At 37.4% G+C, this 23,298-nt stretch overlaps 1 protein-coding gene across 2 annotated transcripts in view; it reads left to right on the forward strand.

Moving 5' to 3' along the window:
• The window catches only part of ANKH (ANKH inorganic pyrophosphate transport regulator), a 127,165-nt gene that overhangs the window by 64,948 nt on the left and 38,919 nt on the right, over nt 1-23,298 (forward strand). For both annotated transcript variants that reach the window (XM_027868821.1, XM_027868822.1), the window contains exons 5-9: nt 1,338-1,421; nt 9,724-9,894; nt 12,083-12,217; nt 15,832-15,924; nt 21,836-21,931. In XM_027868821.1, coding sequence (XP_027724622.1) covers nt 1,338-1,421; nt 9,724-9,894; nt 12,083-12,217; nt 15,832-15,924; nt 21,836-21,931 — 579 coding nt within the window. The remainder of the gene's footprint in view (nt 1-1,337; nt 1,422-9,723; nt 9,895-12,082; nt 12,218-15,831; nt 15,925-21,835; nt 21,932-23,298) is intronic.

Raw genomic sequence — 23,298 nt, forward strand, 5'->3', positions numbered from 1 at the left:
CCTTCACCAACTTTCACACATCAGGTTTTGGTTTATAGTACCTCAGTCCTACCTTTCCTTGAAGATGCTGACATTCAGATGCAGAGTCAGGCTATGCCCAAACTTGCAGCCAAGAGACTAGGAGACTCCCCACTAATCAGTAAATAAGAATGTACAAGAATTGTAATTATATTGAACTAAATTAAAGAGTCTTGATTATAGCATAGCTTCATATAAAATTCAAATTCTTCTCTTAATATTCTCTTATTTAAGAAAGGCTGGTTATAATTCACTCTTCTTGCCCAGGAATATCTGTCATAATTCCTTCCTGGTGTTATTAATTACTTTTGTAAGCATTTCCCAATAAAAAATGCTTAAGATTTCAGAGTATGCAATTGCATTATTGGACTAAGTAAATAGCATTGGCTGCTGGGTCGTTATGAGTCATTTAGCCAGGAAAGACCATAGCCCAGCATACTAACCAAAGCATAAAAAGCCAGAAATTCTGAATTGACCTAGCAACTCTAATGCTGACTCATTGGCCATCTGTCCACTAAGAAACTGAAGGTGTCAGTCACCTAGTTAATTCTTTCTAAAATATGCTTTCACTTGGAATACATAAGTAATTGAGGTAGAGATATGATATTAATATTATCAAGGTTATTAGCTCTTTATGGAAAAAAGAGTCTACATTTTTCTGTTTCCTTTGCATTCCCTCCAATCCTTCCTTCCCATATACATTCACATTTTGAGCAATTACCCATGTCCTGTATATAGTATGTAATAAATAAATGTCGTTCAGAAGCTATCTCAGTTTTTCTACATTTACTTCTTCTGAGTAGTGAAGACCTGGCCACTATATAAGTCTTAATAAGTTCTCTAGCATACTGACACCTAAATAATTTCCTTACTTGTTTGCTTATTGTATTAAAATGCTAATTGATAAGTAGGAATATTTGTAAACCATAAATTAAATATAAAATTGATTTAACTTTAGGTTCATGTTTCCAGGAAGTAGGGGCAGTGTAGCTGAGTGGATAGAGCACTAAACTTAATATTGGGAAAACCTGGACTCAAATTCTGCCTTTGATGCTAGTGATAAGACTCTATGTGACTTCACCTCTCTCTTCCCAAGGCAACTTCCTGGTACACATCTACCAAACCAGCGACAAGTTACATTGATAGAGGGAGTTCCCACACCAGAGTTCCCATCCTGATTAAATCACAGATCCCTCATAGAGTCACTAATTTGGAAGAAATAGAAAGTGACTGAAAAGAGAAAAATCCATAATTAAATAAACAGGAAGATGTCTTTTCAGTTGGATCTGTTCACATTTGTTTCTTCTCTTTTGTGACAGGCATGGACACATGCAGGCATTCTCTTGAAACACAAATACAGTTTTCTGGTGGGATGTGCCTCAATTTCAGATGTCATAGCTCAGGTAATGAACTTACCAGTCTGTTTCATCCTTTATGTTGACCTTATGTGATGTGCTTAAGGGGACATTCCTAGTGAAGGCCATTACTGATGTTCCAGGATAGCCACAGGCCTGAATGAATTCTATACTTTCTTATATAGGTCTGTGATGAAAGTATTCTTAATCAAGGGCTAAATCTGAGATTTGAAGGAACTGAGATTGAGAGCTTTATTTTTAAAGGTGTGACTATAAAATAATATAATTGTAAAATAACGTGACTAATCCCATAAACCCCACGCATCAGTTTTATTTCTTTGTAGTTTCAACTTCCATGGGTAAAAGCTAAGAACTATGTATTTGGTTTTAGTTGCTACCAAAACTTAATTATACACCTTCCACAGAAGGAAAAATAGGCCTAATCTTTTAAAAGAATGGACTTGTTACAGAGTAGTAAAAACCTATTTATCTAACTCTTAATTACACATGTTTGTGAAAGAAAGTGAGAATTTCAACAAATGAAATTAGGAAACAACTGTCACATTTTATTTCAGCTCTTAATCTTGAAAATTGCCTAATTTTACTAATTGTTTTTGGTGCAGGTACTCATGGGTACCTGGCAGGATAGGAGGAAGGGTAAAGGAATAAGCATTTATATAGAACCTACTATGTGCCAGGCACCATGCTAAGTTCTTTATAGATATTATCTCATTTGATCTGTACTAACCTGACAATTGTTAGTCAAAGGCAGATAAGCCAGTGAGGAAGAATAAACATAGATGACCTCCAGAGTGAACAATTGATACTTACATGATAATGATGAATAGCCTTACTTACATTAAGAATCACGATGTTTATTGAGTGCTTTTTCACATGATGCTATGCTAATATGAGTTTGTGTTAAAACTAATTTCTAATAAGTTGTGTTTGGACAGTGGTCTGCATAGTAAAATAAGCTTCTTCAAAGAAATCAGATTAAATACCATAATTTTTCTTCCCTTTTTGTGCTGGTTTTATGATCCTTTGACTGCTTAGGTTTAAACATAATGGACATTTCTCTATTATATCTGAAATTTTAAGATGTTTCAATCAAGTTGAAACTTTGTGAATTTAATTTTTGTCATTGCTGATTTAAAAAAGAAAGATATATTTTGACAAGAATATTCTTCTTAAAAATCAATTTTAATGTAGCACTTCTAGTCTTGGTGCCACAATGCCTTACCATACCCCCAGACACAGCAGTGAAGTAATTAGAAAAAACCAGGAAATGATCCCATTGTACCATTTGTATGAGACCCGCTTCTGTTCCCCTTTCCTTCTTAATCTCACAACTGTACTTTTTCATCATTGTACATTTTGTCATTTGTCATAATTGTCATTAATAATCACCTACATTTGATGGAAGGCAGATGGTGGAGAAAAGGCAAGGGTTCACCTGAGCTCTCCCAAATTCCCATCTAAACAATTTTGAATAATGCCTCAAAATGAATTCAGGAGCATCAGAACCCACAAAATGTTGGGGTGAAACAATTAGGAAAGGTCTGTCCTACCTGGGTAAGAGTGAAACTCAGTCCAACACAGTCCAAACCCCTGCAAACTAGTAGCAGGCCTTGGGGGATTACTGAATCTGTAGCAGCAGATGCACCTTCCAGAGCTCTCAGCCCATAGATGGTAAGTTGTCTTACCAGACAACTGGTAAGAAGGGGTTTACAAGGGTTTATTTGCTGGCACTAGGTGTAGCTGTTCCATCCATTGCCCATGCACAGATCAGGTTGAAGTCCTGGGTCGCAGTCCCAGAGTGGGGAGAAGCATTAGCACACCAGAGCTTGCAGTAGCAGGAAAGTGGGGAGTCACAGTTCTAGGGTGGAAAAGAGTATTTGTGATCATTCAAAGACCAAAGCACAGGCCAGGAGAATAGTAAACAAACATCTCATAAGATCATACCACCTTGGAAGAACTGAAAACTTACAGACCCCTCACAGCTAGCTCTGAAAACAGTTACACAAAAATCCTGAAGCAACTTTAACATCAAGCTACAAGTCAAGAATTAGGCTCAAAAATGAGCAAACAAAAAAAACCTGACCATAAAAATGTACTATGGTGACAGGGAAGCTCAAAACAAAATCCAGAAGAAGACGACAAAGTCAAAACTGCTACACCCAAAGCCGAAAAGAAAAATGTGGATTGGTCTCAGGACCAAAAGAATTCCTTGAAGAGCTCAAAAAGGATTTTAAAAAGCAAATAAGAGAGGTCAAGGAAAAATTGGGAAAAGAAATGAGAGCAATGCTAGAAAATTATGAAAAAAGATTCAATAGCTTGGTAAAGGAGGCACAAAAAATACTAAAGAAAATAACACCTTAAAAATTGCTTTTACATGTAATTGGGGGGAAAATAAAATATTAAATAAATATATTTTTTAAAAAAGAATTGCCTATATTTTGAGGTAGTTCAGTTTTATGAGTACCTCTCCTCTGCTTTTCTTCCCTCATGGTCTACCACACAAACATGACCCTCTCAGGCTCCATCTTCTCTCCCATAATCAAACAAACTTCACATCCCAGGCTGTCAGAGTAACATCATAACAGATATATACATGACAGAAAATCAAAGAGATCATTCCAAAGAAAGAGAAAACTTATACTATTGAAAAATGCCAATATTTTCCTCCTTAAATTTAAGTTCCTGCCCAATGCGGCAAGGCTCACAGATCCATTACAAACAGATTTGCTCTAATGGGAATGGTTGAAGTTAAATTCAGATGGCATCTGCTTTTATGAACTTAATTTTATTATTGCTGAGGATTTGAAAAAGACATATGTTTTGGCAATAAGAATCTTCTTAAAACTTAATTTTGATGTAACATTTCCATCTGTTGGGTTAGATTATTTTAAACATTGTCCTTTGTGTTCATACAACTTGGTGGAATGCATACTTTATTGGTCATTAATCCCTACTCTCCACCACCACTGGCTAGTGCACGTACATGCACACACATACACCTCTGTTTTGCTGTTTTGCTTTTGTGACATGGCTGATTTTTAATTGGTCAGGTCAGTGTTATGTCTATCATGTGTCCTATTCACTGTTGAGAGCTATTTAGGAAGTTCTTATTGATGTAAGAATCACTGATGATCAAATATAAACATGTCATAACATCTGAACACGTGTTTTGACCTCTTTTAATTTTCTGCAGAACTTTAAAGCCTTTGGTCCCCATTTTTCCCTCTTAATCAAGTTCTCTCCTGAGCCAGTGTAGGAAATGTAATATCTCAGTCAGATAATACTTTACAAAGTTGCTATTATTATTATAACATTTATATGTCCTCAGTTGTTCATATATGGAATTTGCCAGAGGATTATAGAAAATACTTCTTTTCTTATTTCCCAGTAGAGAGTTTTTATATCTTCTATTATTTTGAAGCTAAGCTTTATGCTGGCAAAATGACATCTCTCTAATTACTACAGTTTCATTCCTAAAAATCCCATGATTCATAAGGGTCACACACACACACAGAAAAAATGAGACTTTTAACATTAAACAAGAGGTAGGAAGATGTGTTGTAATTGAAGTTTTGTTGTTAAGCTTGAGTAATGGCCTCAGTGAAACCACTGAGCAGGTTTAAAGATTGGATTTTACAAAGAATATAAATTATATCTAATAACAGGTCATTGAAACTAATTTGGGAAATAATGGTAGGATGCATTGTATTAACATAGAACAATCATATTATTGCAATTTGCTTTGTTCCATGACCTCCTTTATCTTCTTCGTTCCTAATTCAACTATAACTTTGAAGAATGTGTAACTGCCTACTTTTTTGTCTTTCAGTATTGCTTTCTTATGTTTCTCTACTCATTCTCAATGTCTCAAAATTATACCATTTCTAGATTCACGTATGGGAATCAGAGTAGACCCATTAGCAAATTCATTTATTAGGGTCTGCTTACTATCCTATTGAAAAATCTGATCTTTCAGGAAAAAATCTGTTGCCTTAATTACAGTTCTTAGTACCTATAAATTAATAATGCATTTCAGTTTCCACAAATATGTTAATATTTTCCTCCACCTAAAATCAAGGAATAATATTGTCTATAATCTGTCACATTATTTTGTATCTTTAAAAATAGAAAAGCATAAACAGAACTCTGATTCGTTAATTTACTATTATTACCTTATTGTAGACAATTCAGATGTGATCTATCTTCATGAGGTCCATATCAAACTCATTTAGGTTCAACACATAATTATATTATTTATAACAGATTACTTTCTTTGGGAAAACTAGAGTGTATAACCCTCTATAATGCCCTATAATGTTTTTGAACTACTTTACAGTAGCTAATACTAGGGCTGTACTCCATGTTCTAATCTTTCTTGGGCCAAAAAACAAATTTGAAAAGCAATTTTCTTATTCTACTCCTTTGCCCAAAGCTCATATATAAGTGATTATGAGCACAAAAATGTTATAATAACAAAGGCTTCTCTGCTGGATTCATTGACAATGACATACTCTTCAAAAGTGGTCAGTTCAGTTAGAGGTCACCTTTCCAACACTATAAATCTTTAAAAATTCATGTTTTTATCTTTGGTTGGTAAGGAACTATCTCACATTGCATCATATTTATTTGTTTGTATCATATCTCTGCCCCTGCTATTTTGTTCCCCAGATACTTTGGGAAGAGGGACTGTGTTGTTTTTCTGTCTTTGTTAACCCAGTGGGTAGAACAATCCTGCACTTTTTGAGATGAAAATTAGGATATAGGAAATATTTAGGTAAAAGAAACAAGCTTGGTCTCAATTAGTGTTAATATTGAATCTTCTTTTTGTGTTCACATTATTTGAATTCACACTGCATATTTCCATTGGGCTGGAAGACAGTGACCATATTTTACATAATTGTAACTTCAAGTAGTATGAATTCAAAAACATACAAGCTCTTAAAGGGTTTCATTATTTACACTAATTGTGACCTATATCATTTATTGAACAGGCATGGGGAGAGATAATTGGGGTTAGAGAATACTTTTTTTTTAACCTTCCCTCAGTCCTTGTAGGTAAAAGTATAAGCAGTAGCTTCATCCAAAGGCTTCTTCTCCATCTCTCCCTTCTTTGCCATAGCTGAGCCTCCTTTTACTTTTACTTTCAAGCTCTCCTTTTCAGTTCTAAGCGTCTGATTCCTTCAGGCTCAACTCATCAAGTCTTATGTGGGTATGAGGATGCTGCCTCCTTATTGCTATTATCTGGCTCTTGATAGCCTCACTCTTTCCCCTGTCTGTTTCTTACAGACTATGTGTGTCCTTTTCAAATTTCTGGGTGTGACTCAAGTCTGTCTTCCAGTTTCAGCATCTTGATAGCCTCATTGTTCTGTGGTCCAAGAGGAAATACTTGTTCCTCTGAACTACCCAGTGTGCTAATCAGTTTTCAAATTCCAATTATGGTAGGATGCTAAAGATTCTTAAAGGAAAAGGAGAAAAGGCGTAGAGGACAGTTTAAGAGAGTACATGGAAGCAAGAGATAAAATATGAAGTTAAGCAAATAGTCCAGTTAGGCTGGATTATGGAGTATGAAAAGGGAGAGTTACATGAAATATAGTTAGAAATATGAAGAAAGATTGTAAATGTCCTTAAATTACAGCCTGACTACTTTTTATTTATTTTAGTATTTTATCCTAGAGGCAATAGATAATCACTAGAGATTTTCGAGCAGAAGTACTGTAACATTACCAGGCCTTTATCTAAGAAAAAAATTATTTTGGCAGCCATGTGGAGGGTATATTGGAGAGGGGAAAGGCTGAAAGCAGATTCAACAATTAAGAGGTTATTACAGTGACAAGTGATAACAGCCTAAACTAAGGTTTTAATTGTGTGAGTGAAGAAAAAGGGATGTATATAGACTCAATTTTGGATAACTGATTGGATATGAGGTTGAGATAGAAGAGTCAAGGATTACTCTGAGGTTACAACATGGGTTACTGGAAGAATGGTTGTGCCTTCGACAGAAAGTCTGGAGGAGAGATTGACTTTGTGGGGGTGGCAGGGGAGAAATAATGAGTTCTGATTTGGGCCATACTGAGTTAGAGGTTCCAATAGGAAATCCAGGTGAAAATTCCAATTGAAATGAGATCGATCTGTATAGAAATAACTGACTCTTTGGGAGCTGATGAGATCACCTAAAAAGAGAGAAGAGGGTCCAGGGCAGAACCTGAGGCAACATCTGTGCTTAGGGTGAGAGAGAAGGATGATGAGTCAGCAAAGGACACCAAGAAGGAGCAGCCAGAGAAGCAGAAGGAGAGAACCAGAAGAAAGCAGTGTCATAGAAGCCAGTGACTAGGCAAAAATAGTGTTGGGGTTCAGAACTCATTTGTCAGGCATTTTTAAAGTTGTCTTGGCTTTTCATTTTCTCTATTACATATAATATATTATACTATGTTATATTATATTATTACATATTATACACATGTGTGTATATAAAACATTATAAGTACCCCAGAAATGTAATAGTATGAACTGAGTACTCTCAACTCATAGAACTTAACACATGGTCAGGTCTTTTGTGAGTGACCCTGTAAATGATCGAATTAACAGATTTCTTCAAAAAAGGATGTATTGGAGTCAGAATACAAATAACACATTTTGTATATCTGGTGGAAGACTTTCAGAAAGGCTTTATCTGAGTGCTTTGTGGTTTGCAATTCATGGCTTATGATTAGTTTCCACTTGAATGCCCCAAACTTAGGGGAAAAGTGGTAGGTTTTATTATGTCTGATGGCAAAATGGGGCATTGCTCGGTGTACATAATAGAATTCTCTGCCATTGTACGCAGTCAGTATCTGTCCTCCAGGGAGCATTTTTCTATCACCACTCTGCTCTAGCAGTGCCTTTGTCCTTCATTGCTGTAGGGCATCTGTGGCAAGTTTGATCCCATTCATTGGGTCTCAGAAAGGCAATGCTGGTGCCAAAGTCTGTCCAGATTACAAATAAATTGCTTTTTGAACAGTTGCATTTATTATCATTGTTTCTTTGAGAAGCGCTTAGATCAGATGCGTTTTTTTTAAGGCAATTGGGGTTAAGTGACTTGCCCAGGGTCACACAGCTAGTAAGTGTCAAGTGTTTGGTCTGAGGCCAGATTTGAACTCAGGTCCTCCTGACTTCAAGGCCAGTGCTCTATCCACTGCGCCGCCTAGCTGCCCCAGATGCATTTTCTATGTCTCCATTTGATTTCTTGGTTTTTCTCTACAGTTTCTTCATGTCTACAAATGTCCTAGCATCACAAACCATACCCTTTCTCAAAGTTCCTTTTTTATCTTTCAATTGCAATGTGTTTATAGTAAGTGGGATTTTTTCCTTTTCGTCAGCATCACCAAGTTGTCTAGTATCTCTATTTTATGGACCGTTTTTAAAAATTAGCATTTTCAAGTTAAGGCTGCCCTTTCTGGATTACACCTGCTGTTGTCACACTGTTGGAATTCCATGGCCTGGTGGCATTCATTGAGTACATTTATTGAGGGCTAATTATGTCCATAGCATTGCAAAGAGCTTTGTAAACCCTAAAACATATTTAAATTATTATCATCTGTGATTATTATTATTTATGAACTAAAAAAATAATTCAAATTCTACTGGTTTGCTAGTTACCTCAACTAGTATTTCACCTTTCTAACAGAGCAGATTTAATTACTAATCTTAGCTTTATTTTCATGTGATATTTTTAGTAAGTGCCATCTGTTCTACTCTTTTGTGTGAATGATAATGTCTTATTATTGTTATTAATTATTATCATTATGCCTATAGCCGTATTAATGGGAATTATTTAACTTTCTTTCTGGAAAGTTTCCCAGATTTGGCCTTCCCCTAATATTATGTATTTGCTCCAAATGGTCACTAGTCTTGGTGGGGAGAGGACACTGTATTTTTGACCAGCTGAAGCTTCTGGTACAGCCTTAAGCAGAGGCAGTTTATAACAGACGTTATATTGACAAATCACAGTTCTGTCCAGATTCACAGTAATGAGAAGGATAATTGCATGTTCTGCATAGACAGAAAAGTGATCCTTTGGTACATACCTAGAATTTTAACTCTCATTCTGAAGACATACCTTGAGATGGTTTCAACACTGTGTCCGGCACAAAGACTGATATACTCTTGCTTTATATCCTGTTTGTCTAACCCTAAATTACATAGGATTCTTGTGTCAGAAAATGTTCTAAAACAAGACTCCCTGGTTTCAGTTCTATTTGTATCGAAGTTAAGCTTTTCTCTTATTTTGAGATCAAGTAGAAATTCTTTATTTTTTCCCCTTTGACTCACTGTCTTTTTTTTAACTTCTCAGGTTGTTTTTGTAGCCATTTTGCTTCATAGTCACCTGGAATGCAGAGAACCGCTTCTCATTCCAATCCTTTCTTTGTACATGGGAGCACTTGTCCGCTGTACCACCCTCTGCCTGGGTTACTACAGGAACATTCATGACATCATCCCAGATAGCAGTGGACCTGAACTAGGGGTACGTTTTGATGAGTATGTGCTGTGATTACCTACAATTTCACCAATATCTCTATACTCACATTAAAACAAAATAATAGTTGTTTTCATTCCACCCCTGTAAAAATGAAAAATCCATTTATGCCTTGATCACCATAAGAAGATTTAGTGCTATTATTATAGGTCATGTTTACATAGTTTGTTCCTTGCTTTTACCGGTGTTCCTTGAGGTTTGTTCCTTGCTTTTACCGGTGATAAATGAGGAATAAATAGTAAAGCATTATGAAAATATGAGACTGGAGAAAACCAGTATAAGACTCCATTAGCATCTTCAAGAAAAGCAAGGATAACTCCATATATTGAGCATGGTGCCGAGAATATAGTGACTAATAAATGCTTGTTGACTGACTGATTGAACTCCCTGTGGCAGACTTCAGGAAGGACATAGATAAGAGTCACACAAGTTGTACCATCATGGATAGGTTGTGATCTCCATCATTGGAGCAAGTACCCATCTTGATGAGGTAACATACAGAATGAGAATATTTAAAGGTGATAGAGTGCTCTCTTCAGTCAATAAGCATTTAATAAGTTTCTACTGCTCTCAATACTATGACCCAGGTAGTCACAGCCTAAAGCCAAATGCTGAGTGATATTCACATAGAAGAATAATTAGGAGCATTATTAATTAGTATCCTGTTTATGCTTCTGTTTCAAAGATGAATTTTGTATTTGAAGAAGTAAAAAATGCCGTCATTTAATTTGTTAGTGCCTGTATGTAAGTGGTGGTTTTGTATTCATAAGTAGATTGAAGGGGCATACATCTTGAATCTCTCAGCAGGAACACATACTGGGTCAGTGCCTTCTGGTTGTAAATTGTTTAGTACCTACTATGTGCCAAGCACTACACCAAGGACTGTAGCAGTTACAGAAGACATATAACGTAACCAAATTGTGGAGTCTTATAAGTATTCCAACAAGTAATGGGTTTCTCAATTAAAACATAGATAGAATGCCAGTTGCTGAGTTTGGTAATTCATAGTTTGGATTAAACATGCTGAACTCATAGTATAATTTTAATACTGTGAAAGAACTTACATAATACTTTGTAAAATATTATATCTATTATGTCCGTGCTATACCATACCACAAAGCGTGGAAGGCCATATCTATGTAATTAATGATATTGGCTACTTGGACATCAATAAAGAAGCTATTGATAATATCACATCAGTTACTCTTATTAGGATAGCCAAATTAAAATGACTCCCCAGTAATCAATCCATTACTGTCACTCACTTAGAAACAGAAAAAATAATTGTTTTAAAAATGTTTAATGTAGGGCAGTGTCTAATAGGGGTGGGGAGCCTGTGGCCCTTTAGGCCCTCAAGTGCAGCCCTCTGACTGAATCCAAACTTCACAAAACAAGTAGTGAAGTTTGGATTCAGTCAAAGGGCCGCACTTGAGGACCTAGAGGGCCACATGTTGCCTCAAGGCTGTAGGTTCCCTACCCCTAGACAGTCATTATGGAAGTTATTCTTTGGGGGGAAGCAAGCAAAAAGCTACATAAAAATGGGCATCACAGAACAGTGGGGGACTTCTTATTTTGAAACTCTTTAGCTATCTCATACTTAATAACATTTTACTAAGTTATTTTGCCTTCAACCTGCCTTCTATTTGGTTCTTAATAATACCAGTTATTCCTGTTAGATATCTGAAATTGGGAAATTGCACCTTACTTCCCTGTAGTTTCCTTAATCAGGTTAAGGTTTAGGTTCCTTGACAGGCGCTCACTAAATATAAAATAAACCCCAAATATCCTTTATTGTTGTGTCCTTCCTCCTATTACACAGTTACTGACCAGACAGTCCCATCATTAAACTGAGACCAATTTCAAACTTATTCTTCATTACAAGCTGGAAATGAGATCCTGGCCTTGGTAAAGAAACATGTTTCCTGCATGGAAAACAGGATTTTGGATCTGCTTAGCCTGATATGTTTGCCTTGCCAACTGTATGAGTTAATTTCCCATAATGTTCTATGTTTCTTGGCTCACCTAAGGAGACCTTTGTCCCCTCCATAAATTTTAAAGGTTACTAATGAGTTGATTGACTCCCGTAGAATCATGGGAAGAAGGGCTTTTAGCTGAACCTTTGGTTCTTTTCTACAGGTAGAGTTGAATAAGCTTCTGTTTTCACTTCTTGATACAGGGAGATGCTACAGTAAGGAAGATGCTGAGCTTCTGGTGGCCTTTGGCTTTGATTCTGGCAACTCAGAGAATCAGCAGACCTATTGTCAACCTTTTTGTGTCCCGTGACCTTGGCGGTAGTTCTGCAGCCACTGAGGTACAGTAGTGAAGGATTTACAAATGTATGTATAGTAGTCAACCCATTCTTGTAATTAGAAATTAGTGTGGAGCCTTCCTGCCGGAAGACATCAGGGTATCACTTAAGACTTTTAAGAGATGGGAGGGACCTTAGAAATAGTCTAGTCCCACCCCGCCTTTTGTTTTAAAGATAAGGAAGCTGAGATCCAAAAAGGTGATGGTTTTTCCAAGTTCACCCATCTAGTTTGGGGAATTAATCCAATGATTTTTTTTCTATGCACCATACAGTGAGTTCATTACCCTTCTACTGTGGCTGCCAAATTCAATAACATTTGTCATATAATTGCACATAAAGGTAACATATCAAGGGAGGCTTGGATAAAACCTGTTCCCTCACATTTCACCACATTGTACCATCTTTTAAATGTCATGGACAGTGTCCTTTTTAGCAATATCAAGTCTCACCCAAACCTGTTTACCTTATTGATTCATCTAACCCAACGCTGGAAAAAATATAATTCAAAAGAGAGAGAACGGAACCATTTTCTCCCAAGTGTGGTGTGACTAAACAGCATTACTTCATTTCTTCTCCAGCACTAAGTTCTGAGGAATTAATTCTGCCCTCTGTAACTACAGTTCTTTGAGGAAAGAAATTGGCTGCCTGAATGTTTTAGAAACTACTATTTTTGGACATGTTGCTTTTGAAAAGGAAGGGGCAGGGCTGAGCACTGAAACGCCCTGTCAGCATGTATCCTGTCCCATGTATCCTGCCATTTTCCATGATCTGGGAAGCATCTCACTGTTGGCATGGGAGGAAAACAACCTCACAAATCAAGAGAATGTTAGCCTTTATGCCCCATTTGGTTCCTGGATTTTATTTTTAAAATGATGGTTCTCATCTTGGGTGGTTTCTGTAACAGCAGTTTTCCCAAAAGCACATTTCAAGTTGTCCATAAAGAAAAATGTGACAGCCAGCCTTTGCCCATGAATTGGAATTCCATCATCTCTTGAAAAGAAAATCTGGAGCATAATTAAATATTAAAGCAATTTCTAAATTAGCCCAGAGGGAATCCAGGCCACATAATGAGATGAGAAAGAATGTGATATAAAAAAGAAAGGTTTGGGTTTGTTTTTTTTTTTTATTTTTTTTGTTATGTTTCTAGCCATAGCAAGGGAGCTGTTTGCAAGACTAGTTGTTTTCAAAGGTCATAAAGTCTGTAATACTTCGTACATTCATACCAAAGTTATCTAATCAGTAATCAGCTCAAAAGGACACTATGATTAGGCAAAAAATTATGTCCTACAGCAAAAAGTCATGGAGTAATTTTTCCATAATTTAATTAAAACACAATAGCATTTCAGTATCCAAGAATCCAGAAGGAATCAAAAAATACAAAATCCATATACTAAAGCTTTTGTAGTTTATTCATAGGCAAGCTCTACAGTCTCTCCTTCACTCTTACTTTAGATTCCATTCTTATTGCCAGTTTGATCATCTGGCTTTCTATCACATAAGCAACTGGCAAAAAGCAGCAAAAAAAAACAACATCTGACAGCCTGGAAACAAAGGAGGACAGTGGAAACTCATGAAAAGCAGCCCAAAGAAGTCTAAAAGTCTAACACTTTTACGTGTTATGAAAGTACAGCAAGTGTGGGCTATGAAAGTTCAGCATCAGGCATCCCTACATACTGCCGGATCACTTGTGAAGCATAAATTTATTAAATCCCAGGGCAATAATTGATGATGGTAGCATAGTCTTGAGTCATCAATAAGAAACTGAATTTCATTCATTTAGAATATTTTTGAGCAGCTGTGGTAGAGTGAAAAGAACACTGGATTTGGAATCAGATGTATCTGAGTTTGAATCCCAACTCTGCCATTTGGTTTGTGCAATTTTAAGCAAATAATCTCTTTAATATCTCTTTGTCTCCCGTTCCATATCTGCAAAAAGAGGAATAATGTGATCTCTCTTATCTATTTCATGAGGCTATTGTGAGAATAAAGTAAATAATGGGAAGAAAATACTTTGTAAGCCATAAAGTGATAAATGCCAACTATTACTGGAACTACTAGTGTACTACTACTGCTACTACATGCTAAGTACTATTTAACATTCCAAGACAGAAAACATTAATGGACTTTAGAAAAACTTCAATGTAAAAAAATGACTAATTTTTTTAAGCTTTTAGCAGCATACAAGTAAGTTGCAATTATGTAGAAAATTCACTTTTCTGGAAACCATTCCTCAATAACACTAGACATTAATTTTAAAATACCAATGTTGTTCTATTCATTTAATTACTTCTACTGTTGTGTAGTAATCAGTAAATAGCTTAGAATCAGTTTAAGCATGGGTCAGTTTGAGAACTTTGTTGTTCCTTAAGTTATTAACATGAGGCAGTGTGGTGCAATGGAAAGCATGTCAGATTTGGTGTCAGTATCTACATTCAAATATCAATTTTCCTGCCATGTGACCTTGAGCAGTCACTTAACTTCTCCAGGCCTTAGTTCCTCAACTCTATGATTCAGGAGAAGATCTGTATCTATGGTCTTGTGATGAAAAATAACTTCATTTCCCTGGAGATGAGCCATGATTTTCTGGTGGGAAAAAAATTTAGTTTTCTAATTCACTTTAGAAATGATCTATATAGAACAGGTTGTCTGTGACTGCAAAGCCATGGTTAAACATTCACTGTTTCCCTCAGCATATCCATTCTAGTCATTAAGGTGACATCAAGGAAAACATTAGCTGAAGAGTAAAAAGAAACTTGAAATTTAAGGGTTGTTTTTTTTTTTCTGCTCTGGGGTTAGGTCAGGGCTTAGGTTATACCCTACCGGGACAGATTGCCAGATTTCTTAAATAAATGTGATAGAATGTGGGAGAAGTCAACATTGCAAACTGCCTGTTGAACCCAATTCAGATAAATGAGTTTCAGAAGTTGCTGCTGCTCCAAAGATCCCTTTTTTAGAGGTGCTGTAATTCTTTTTTTTTATATGATCATCTTACATAAAACAATCAAGGAAAACTAAATTGCTTGAGATGTTATTGCTTTTCCTTAGTATAAGATTCCTATTAAAATTCTCACAATTGGGGCAACTAGGTGGCACAGTGCATAGAGCACCAGCCTTTGATTCAGGAGGACATGAGTTCAAATCCAGCCTCAGACACATAACACTGACTAGCTGTGTGACCCTGGGCAACTCACTTAACCTCGTTGCCTGAACCCAAAAAAAAATCCCCCCCCGATAGCAAAGATTTTGCAAAAATTCATGGTGATCTTTAGCCTTACTGACAAGGTATTCTAAGATAATTTTAACAGGTGAATGCAAAAGGAACTAGTTTTCATTTCTCTGTTGGAACCTGATGTCCTAAAGCCCAGGTTAGCTAGCATAGAGACTATGCCTAATCTTTAGCTGCATTTTATACTTCTGAAAAACAGTCTAAGTGTTTCTTTTCTGTGGGGAGCAGAGTTTCTCCTCTTTGCTGTTTGTGAAGAGTTAATCTCTCAGTGAGGTGTGATGTCTCAAAATTGCTAAACCTGAAATATTCATTTTGTAACATCTCAAAGGGCAGCTTTTGAAGGCACCTTTGCTGATGCCCAGACTAAGTCTGCTGCCTCTTCCCTGTCTAGGCAGTGGCAATTCTGACAGCTACATACCCTGTGGGTCACATGCCATATGGTTGGCTGACTGAAATTAGAGCAGTCTATCCTGCTTTTGACAAGGTGAGTGCCTGTGGTGTAGAGTATCTCTCAGTCCTCTCCTTTAATGTCTCTCTCTCCCCTTTCTCCATCCCTCTTCACCTCTCTCTCCTTGCTCTCTTTCCTTTACTCTCCTGTCTTCTACTCTCTCCCCTTCTTTCCCCTACGCCACCCTGATCCTTTCAATTTCACCTTGAGTATCAAAGTTATTACAGTATTTTGGTAATGTCACAGTTCTAATCTAGAGGCCCAGACTTGGTTGCTAGGTAATTGAGAAGGATTTTTCTTCAGGAAACATAAAGCATCATAGTAGTGCAGTTATCCCAGTGACTCTCTATTAATCACTTTAGGTTACTCCTATTAGGAAATTAACCTAGATACACAAAGTTTGCAAGGGGGGGGGCGGGGTTTGGGGAGTGGGTCAATACTGGAATTCTGCTATTGTACTATTGATTCCTGCTTAAATAACTATCTAGAGATTGACAGAGATGCCATGAAGATTGAATGAAATGATATATGCAAAGCACTTTGCAAACTTTAAAGCACTATATAAAAGTCAGCTATCCCTATTGTTACATAAACCAAATGCTTGCTTGACCTTGCATTGCACAAGGAAGGGTAAAAGCCACAGCTTAAATTCAGAAATAGAGCTTCAACATACATTTAGTCCTTGGGTTGTTAGGCACATGAATGTTTCTCTGTGGAAATGTGCTCTTAGTTTGCACAGCCAAGACTTTTTGGGTATTGACCTAATAGATGTGTATCCAATAAAACTCTTAGTGGCAATATCCACTTACTTTGGTTCAGCTGTCATAAAAATCGATGAGGCATATCCTACTTTTGGACTCTTCCCATTATCAAGTTGGCTAGATTTTAGAATAATCTTGTATAGGTACAAATAATCTGTCCTAAATTAAACATGAAACAGGTACCTATAATGAACTGATTCCCAACCACTACAAATAATAATGAGGAGCAATGAAACCTTGGCTTTTGTGGAGCATTTTTTTTGGTAAGAATTTAAAGCAGAGGTTTACATCATTATTCATTAACTTCACCTTGCTCCTGTGAGATAAGAGGTGATAGTTAATGTGTTTGTAAGTCATTGTTCCAGTTGGCAGAGACCTCTCAAGCATACTGGTGTCACTTGTGCCAAAGCAAAAATTTGTTCTCCAACATCTCCTCATTCAGCCTTTGGGTAAAGAACTCCAGGGAGGTGGTGTTCAGCACTACTTTTCCTTTTGGGATAGCCATAATCATTAGGAATTTTTTTCCCAGCATCAAGTCTAAATCTATCTCTTCGCAGCTTCTGTATGTTTTTTCCCTCAATCTGCCCTCTGGCTCTAATCATAACCTGTCAAATTCCTCTTTCCAATGGAAGCCATTCAGCTACTTGAAGACAGCTATCATGGCCTTCTCAGAGCTTCCCTTCTTCAGGCTTAACATCCCCAATATCAATTCATCTTCATAATGTCATACTTTTCAGGCCAAATTTTATCATCCTGGCTGCCTACTTCTGGGTGTTCTCCAGCTTACCAATGATGTTGTTCCAAAAATGTGACACCCACAACTGAACTCAGAAATCCAGACCTGGTCTGACCAGGGCAGACGACAGTGGGACTGTCACCTCCCTAGTCCTGGATAGTAGGGGTCTCTAAAAATAACCAAAGAGCATTTGCTTTTGAGCTGCCCAATCTTACTACTGACTTTGATTTATGCCAGGAGTTAGTTCCCAAGAAGTCATTTGTGATAGTAAAAGAGATATCAGAGGTGACCTAGCTGATCCCAGAGCCACAAACTCTAACCATCCTTTCAACCTGCCCTCTTGTGGCCTTCAAGCATTTATATTGAAAAGGAATAGCAAGTTATATATAATAATAGATTTGCAGTTTCATGTACAATCATCTTTTTTTCTATTCTATTATTTTATAGAAATGTTTGTTTTATTTCTTAAGTTCAAAATAAGATAAATAAATAAATTGAAAATCTCCTGAAATAGCATACAGGACTTAAAATGAGCAAACCTCAGCCTGGTCTGTCTAAATTATCACAAATCATAGTTAACTTGAGTTGTCTTTCATATTGCCTCTATAAAATAAAGATGATAAGAAAGACCTCAAAAGCTTCTAAAAAGAATAATGGGCTGATGAGATCCTTCTGTAGATTTATTTCTACACAAATAGAATTTTGATTACTTGTAAAAATAGGAAGAAGTAACAGAGGGTAGAAATGAAGAGTCTGCACATTAAGATCGGAAAGACACTGGCTCTGTGACCCTGGAAAGTCACAGAAACTGTCTTAGACTCCAAGATTTGGGGAAAAAAGACATTATCTGCATAGTTAGGGAGACTCCTCATCAGGAGTTCCCTATGCCAATTCCAGACTCATTCCCACTCATAACAATAGTAATTCACTCAGAGAGCAATAAAAAAGTGATTTGAGTGAAAGAGAATCAAAGTTACTGCTTAAAAAGCAATTCTGGCTACTATAAACTGGCTAGGTTAAAATGCATCATCCAGTAAAATCTACATTTTTATGGAATAATTATATGAGTGAATGTAATTGGATGATCTATCCCCGGCAAGAAGTAATCTCAAGACTGAAAATGCATGTGTAGAATAAATTTGGAAAACCGAAAAGAGAGGTGAAAGAATTAGAGGCTGGGGTATAGATGGGGGTCTCATATTTTTAAGTAAATTCATCAGAATAAAGATTTCAGTTCTGCCTTTCAGAGAGTGTTAAACCTGCTGGGGATAGGAGGTACTAAAATGTCAAAGCCTCCTAACTGTGAATGTTTTATTTAAAATGGTTTTTGGCTACTATAAAATAATAAAATGGAACAATATACACACTGTAGGGTTTTGATGGGTGGATCCAAGAAAAACATTGTTTTATTCATGATATTGTGTCACTCACTTTTAAGCCCAGAGAATGAAAGCTTTGAAAAATCCTTTTTAACAAGCACACCTCCAGCCAGAAACTCTTGTTATTTAGAATGCTTCTAAAACCCCACCCATTGTTTCCAAATATTCCAGTAAGCTATAACCAGTTCCATATATGTGAACATTGCTACTTATTCGCCGTAATGGAGACTGTCTCTACTGTGTTGGCAGCCCAAATCTTTGGCTTACTCACAGATTAGAGGGTAAGAGAGTTGTTCTCACAATCTCACCAAATCCAGCTAAATGTACACTGAGAGGACTCTTGGCTAGTATTGACTCTGGAGGGATTATCTATGCTTGTCATTTTTCAATACAAGGCAGAATTCCTTTTTAAGTAGAGCAGACAATTTGGGGATGGAACAAGGACTAGAGCTATGATTTCCTTAGTATAACAAGCTCCTACATGAAGAAACTCAATCCAGTGCAGTTTGGCACCTTGACATATTGCTTGCCCACTACTAGAGGGCAGATACTGGGTTTTTTGCCATTCTTTGTTGTTCCAGCACTTAGCACAGTGCCTGGCACATGGTAAGCATTTAATAAATGCTTGTTGACTGACTAGTTAACTTATAGTCTTAGAAAGTGGCATAGAGTCTTGAGAGGTTGTGATCTGCTCAGGGTCACATAGCCAGTGTGTGTCAGAGATAGGACTCAAGTCTTCTGGCTATCAAGGCCAGCTTTCTATAGACTACAGCATGTCACCCTTCTGTTTCCGTCTCTGTCACTCTGTTAACTGCCTCTCTGCCTGTCTCTCTGTCTCCATCTCTCTGACTCTGTCTCTCTCACTTTAAGAAGTAAAATATCTTTGACAATCGTGACTGAAGTAAAAGAACTTTAAAAGTCTCTGCTTTTTATGTTTTGCCACATTTTACCCTCTCAATATGATTTTCATGATCATGAAATCAGAGTGAGTTTCTCTGGCTCTGTTAGTGTTCCTCCTCACTTACAGTTCCTTGCAGGAACTGACCCAAAATTAAAAACTTTTAGTTCTTTTCTGATCAGGACCTATTACCGTAATCTTTCTCACACACCTGGCTACCTCTTTTAAGGCTTGTATGGTGATTAGGCCAGGTGACTCCCGATCAGCACAGTGCCTGGCACATAGTAAGTAAGCACTTCAATGCTCAATGACTTGACTTAACTCCATCAGACAACAGTTGTGCATCCGACTCTAATGACCAGGCCAGGAGGGCCCCGTTTTGTCTGAGAAGTGTAGAATTATGTAGAATGAAGGTCCAGCATTCATCACATATTATGGCACAGGGAACTAAAATGTGCAGGATTCCAGTTCATCCTAAATCAAAGCCTCCTTCTGAGGCAGCATATTTTCCATGGGAACTCTGGCCATCCTTTGCCACAATACTGGCTCCTACTTGCTAAGGTGAGATTAAGACTTCCATAAAACTTTATGGCAGAATTGTTGGCCCCAGGGATATCTCATTTCTGTAGTTAGCCACCTAAGTTATCACAATTACATATTTGATCCTGACTTAAGATGGAGATGGACATGTCCTACCCTTTAGACTATTCTCTGATACACTGTACTAGCTCTGTTCTTTAAAGGAGCAAATGTATCTCAGCTAAGAATGTAAAGCAGTTGTGATCATTTTCACATTCATGTTATTGGGACAGGTAATTGGAAGAAAGAAGTGAGGAAATTATCTTAGCTTTTGATTTCCCTTTAATATCTAATAGCCTGGTTGTGTATACTTCATTAGGCTGAATTAGTGGAGCCAGGTGTTCCAAAGGGTTTGTTTATATTAGCCATTTATGTGACTAATTATATTCTTGATGAGCCTGGGTAGATAGATAGGCAGACAAATATATCTACATATATATAATTACTTTTGTAGCAGTTAGGCCTCCTAGTCACTCATTTAACCACTACCAACCAACTACCACCAACAGGCAAGTAAGCATAAGAGCTCCAAGAATAGCAGTGGCCCCCATGACCACAATCCTCCATCTAGAATGGGCCTGAAGCCATCATCCAGGGGAACAGCATCTGGGAGAGGCAGGCCACCATCCCTGCCCACTGATAGGACAGGCAAGCTACCCTAGCCAAAAAGACAGCGCAGGACCCTGAGCCCAAGAGCCCTGGAAATAGCAGTATTTGTTCTCTCTCCCTCTCCTTCTCTCTCTGTCTCCCCCCTTCCCCCCCCTTTTCTCTAGTCTCTCTTCTCTCATATCACATACACCTACCTTGAAGACTTGGTTCTGATTCCCACTGTCCCATTGGCACTGAAATGGCTCAATGTCAGAACCAGATGGTTTTATCAATGGAAATAATGTCAAGAAGCAACCCTGCCCTCTGAACCGAAGAATTATGGGACCTTTCCATTTGACTTGCAGCTGAACCCTCCTTTATGTCTTGTTTTTCTCTAGTAGAACGTAAGTTCCTTGAGAACAGGAACTGTCTTTTCTCTTTGTATCCCCAGTGGTTACTTAACACAGTGCTTTACACATAGTAAAGACTTAATGCTTTTACTCCCCCCCATCCATTCTTTCACTCATGCACAAGATAGTGGAATATTAGTACCCTCCTCATAGGAACTGATATAATTTAAAACATCTGTCTCTTTTCCAGTCAGACTCTATTTAACACTTTCTTCCTCTCACACCTGATGATACAAAAATGCAAAAACAAAACTATCCCTGCCCTCAAGGAGCTTGGAATCTACTATGCAAATGCAACATGTGTACCCCTTAAGTATGGGAGAAAGTATGATGCTAGGTGACTGCCTGGCAGGGATGTGAAAGGATTGATTAAGAGACCTCTCAGGTCCCACCCAAGTCTTAAGATTCTAAATTATATCACCCATATGTCAGGCAGCAGGAGTCATCCTAGGGTGAAAAGAAGTAGTGCAGTTAGAGCTCTTCCAAGGCACTTGGCTGAGACTGCAAGGAGGCTGTGGGAGTAAAATAGAGACATCCAGAAATCCAATGCTTGCTCATTGGTATTTTTAGTACTAATTCTCTTTTTCTATTCCTAGAATAATCCCAGCAATAAACTGGTGAGCACGAGCAACACAGTGACGGCAACACATATAAAAAAATTCACCTTTGTCTGCATGGCGTTGTCTTTGACGGTAAGATGTCTGTGTGTTTGATGGTTTACAAAGCGGACATTTATTTTATCTACTAGTAATCCCATATCCCATAATTTAACATTTTGTAGTAAGATAATTGACAGCCTCTTCTTTCATTTTCTTTTTTTCCTCCTGAAATAGTAAGTTAATAGTCTTGTCTTTAAGGAAGAGAGTGACCGTGAGAACAGTAGACTGTGAATAAGGAGGTCCACTTTTAGACTTTTCAGGCACTTCTCATCCTCTTAAGAAAAGCAGACCTCACCTTCACCTTGTTTCATACCATTCCCAGGCTAGATGCAGCTATTGTGTGATTAGTGCATATAGTGTGATTAGTCTGAATAATTGTTCAAATTCACACTGCATGTTTCCATTGGGCTGGAACAAATGACCATATTTTGCATAATCATAACTTCAAATCATCTGAATTCTAATACATAGGACCACTTCACAGGTTTTTTGTTTGTTCATACCTGTAATATCAGCATAGAGATCTCCCTGGAGAAAGCTCCCTCTACCAAAGCAAATCAGCAGCCATTGTGAAACTTGGATTTTTCAAGCATCGTCTAAAGACAGAGCTACAACATGGCTTTTCCTGACTTTGGAGCCAGCTTTATATGTACTCCAAACCCCTGCCCCCTTGATAACTCCTCACCTGGGTTTAAAACTACAAAGCCCATATTATAACTTTCCATATTCTTTCTCCAGATTTTGTTAGGGTTATTTGAGTTTCTATGGTGGAACTTTCCTGTCTTCCTGACTCCACTTGTACTGATGTGGCTGACCTCTCTTTCCAAATACAGAAGCAGATCATGTTCCCTAGCTAGAAGAGGATGGCACACTAGACTAAAAATCAGCAGATTACATTCACAGGCTGTAACACTAATTCATTGTCTGGCCTTAGATAATCATTTAGCCTTTCTATACCTTCATGTTCTCATCTGTGAAATGAGGATGTCATTTTCCCTTATCCAAACTTAGAAATCAATCAGAATGAATAAGAAGATATTGAAAATGCATGTACTGTCTTCAACAAAGATCACTCGGAATGTTTTTTATAAAATATTTATACATATACCAAGTGCCTACTATACATGAGGTACTGTACTGGACACAGAAAATAAAGGTATGAAAAAAAAATCCTCTGACCTCTGGGAGCTTACAGTTTACTGGGGAGGAGGATGGGAGGGTTGATGTGTATGTATTTATGGATGTGTATGTATGTATGTGTATACATAGACACACATAACTATATGGCAAATTAGAATGAAATAAGTACACAGGAGTAGGCAAACAGTAGACAAAGAGGCACGAGGATTTGGAGGAGAAATAGATCAACTCTAGATATGGAGTGGGGGCAGGGAAGGGTG

This window comes from Vombatus ursinus, unplaced genomic scaffold, assembly GCF_900497805.2.
Source record: "Vombatus ursinus unplaced genomic scaffold, bare-nosed wombat genome assembly UNPS02014791.1, whole genome shotgun sequence".
Taxonomy (NCBI): domain Eukaryota; kingdom Metazoa; phylum Chordata; class Mammalia; order Diprotodontia; family Vombatidae; genus Vombatus; species Vombatus ursinus.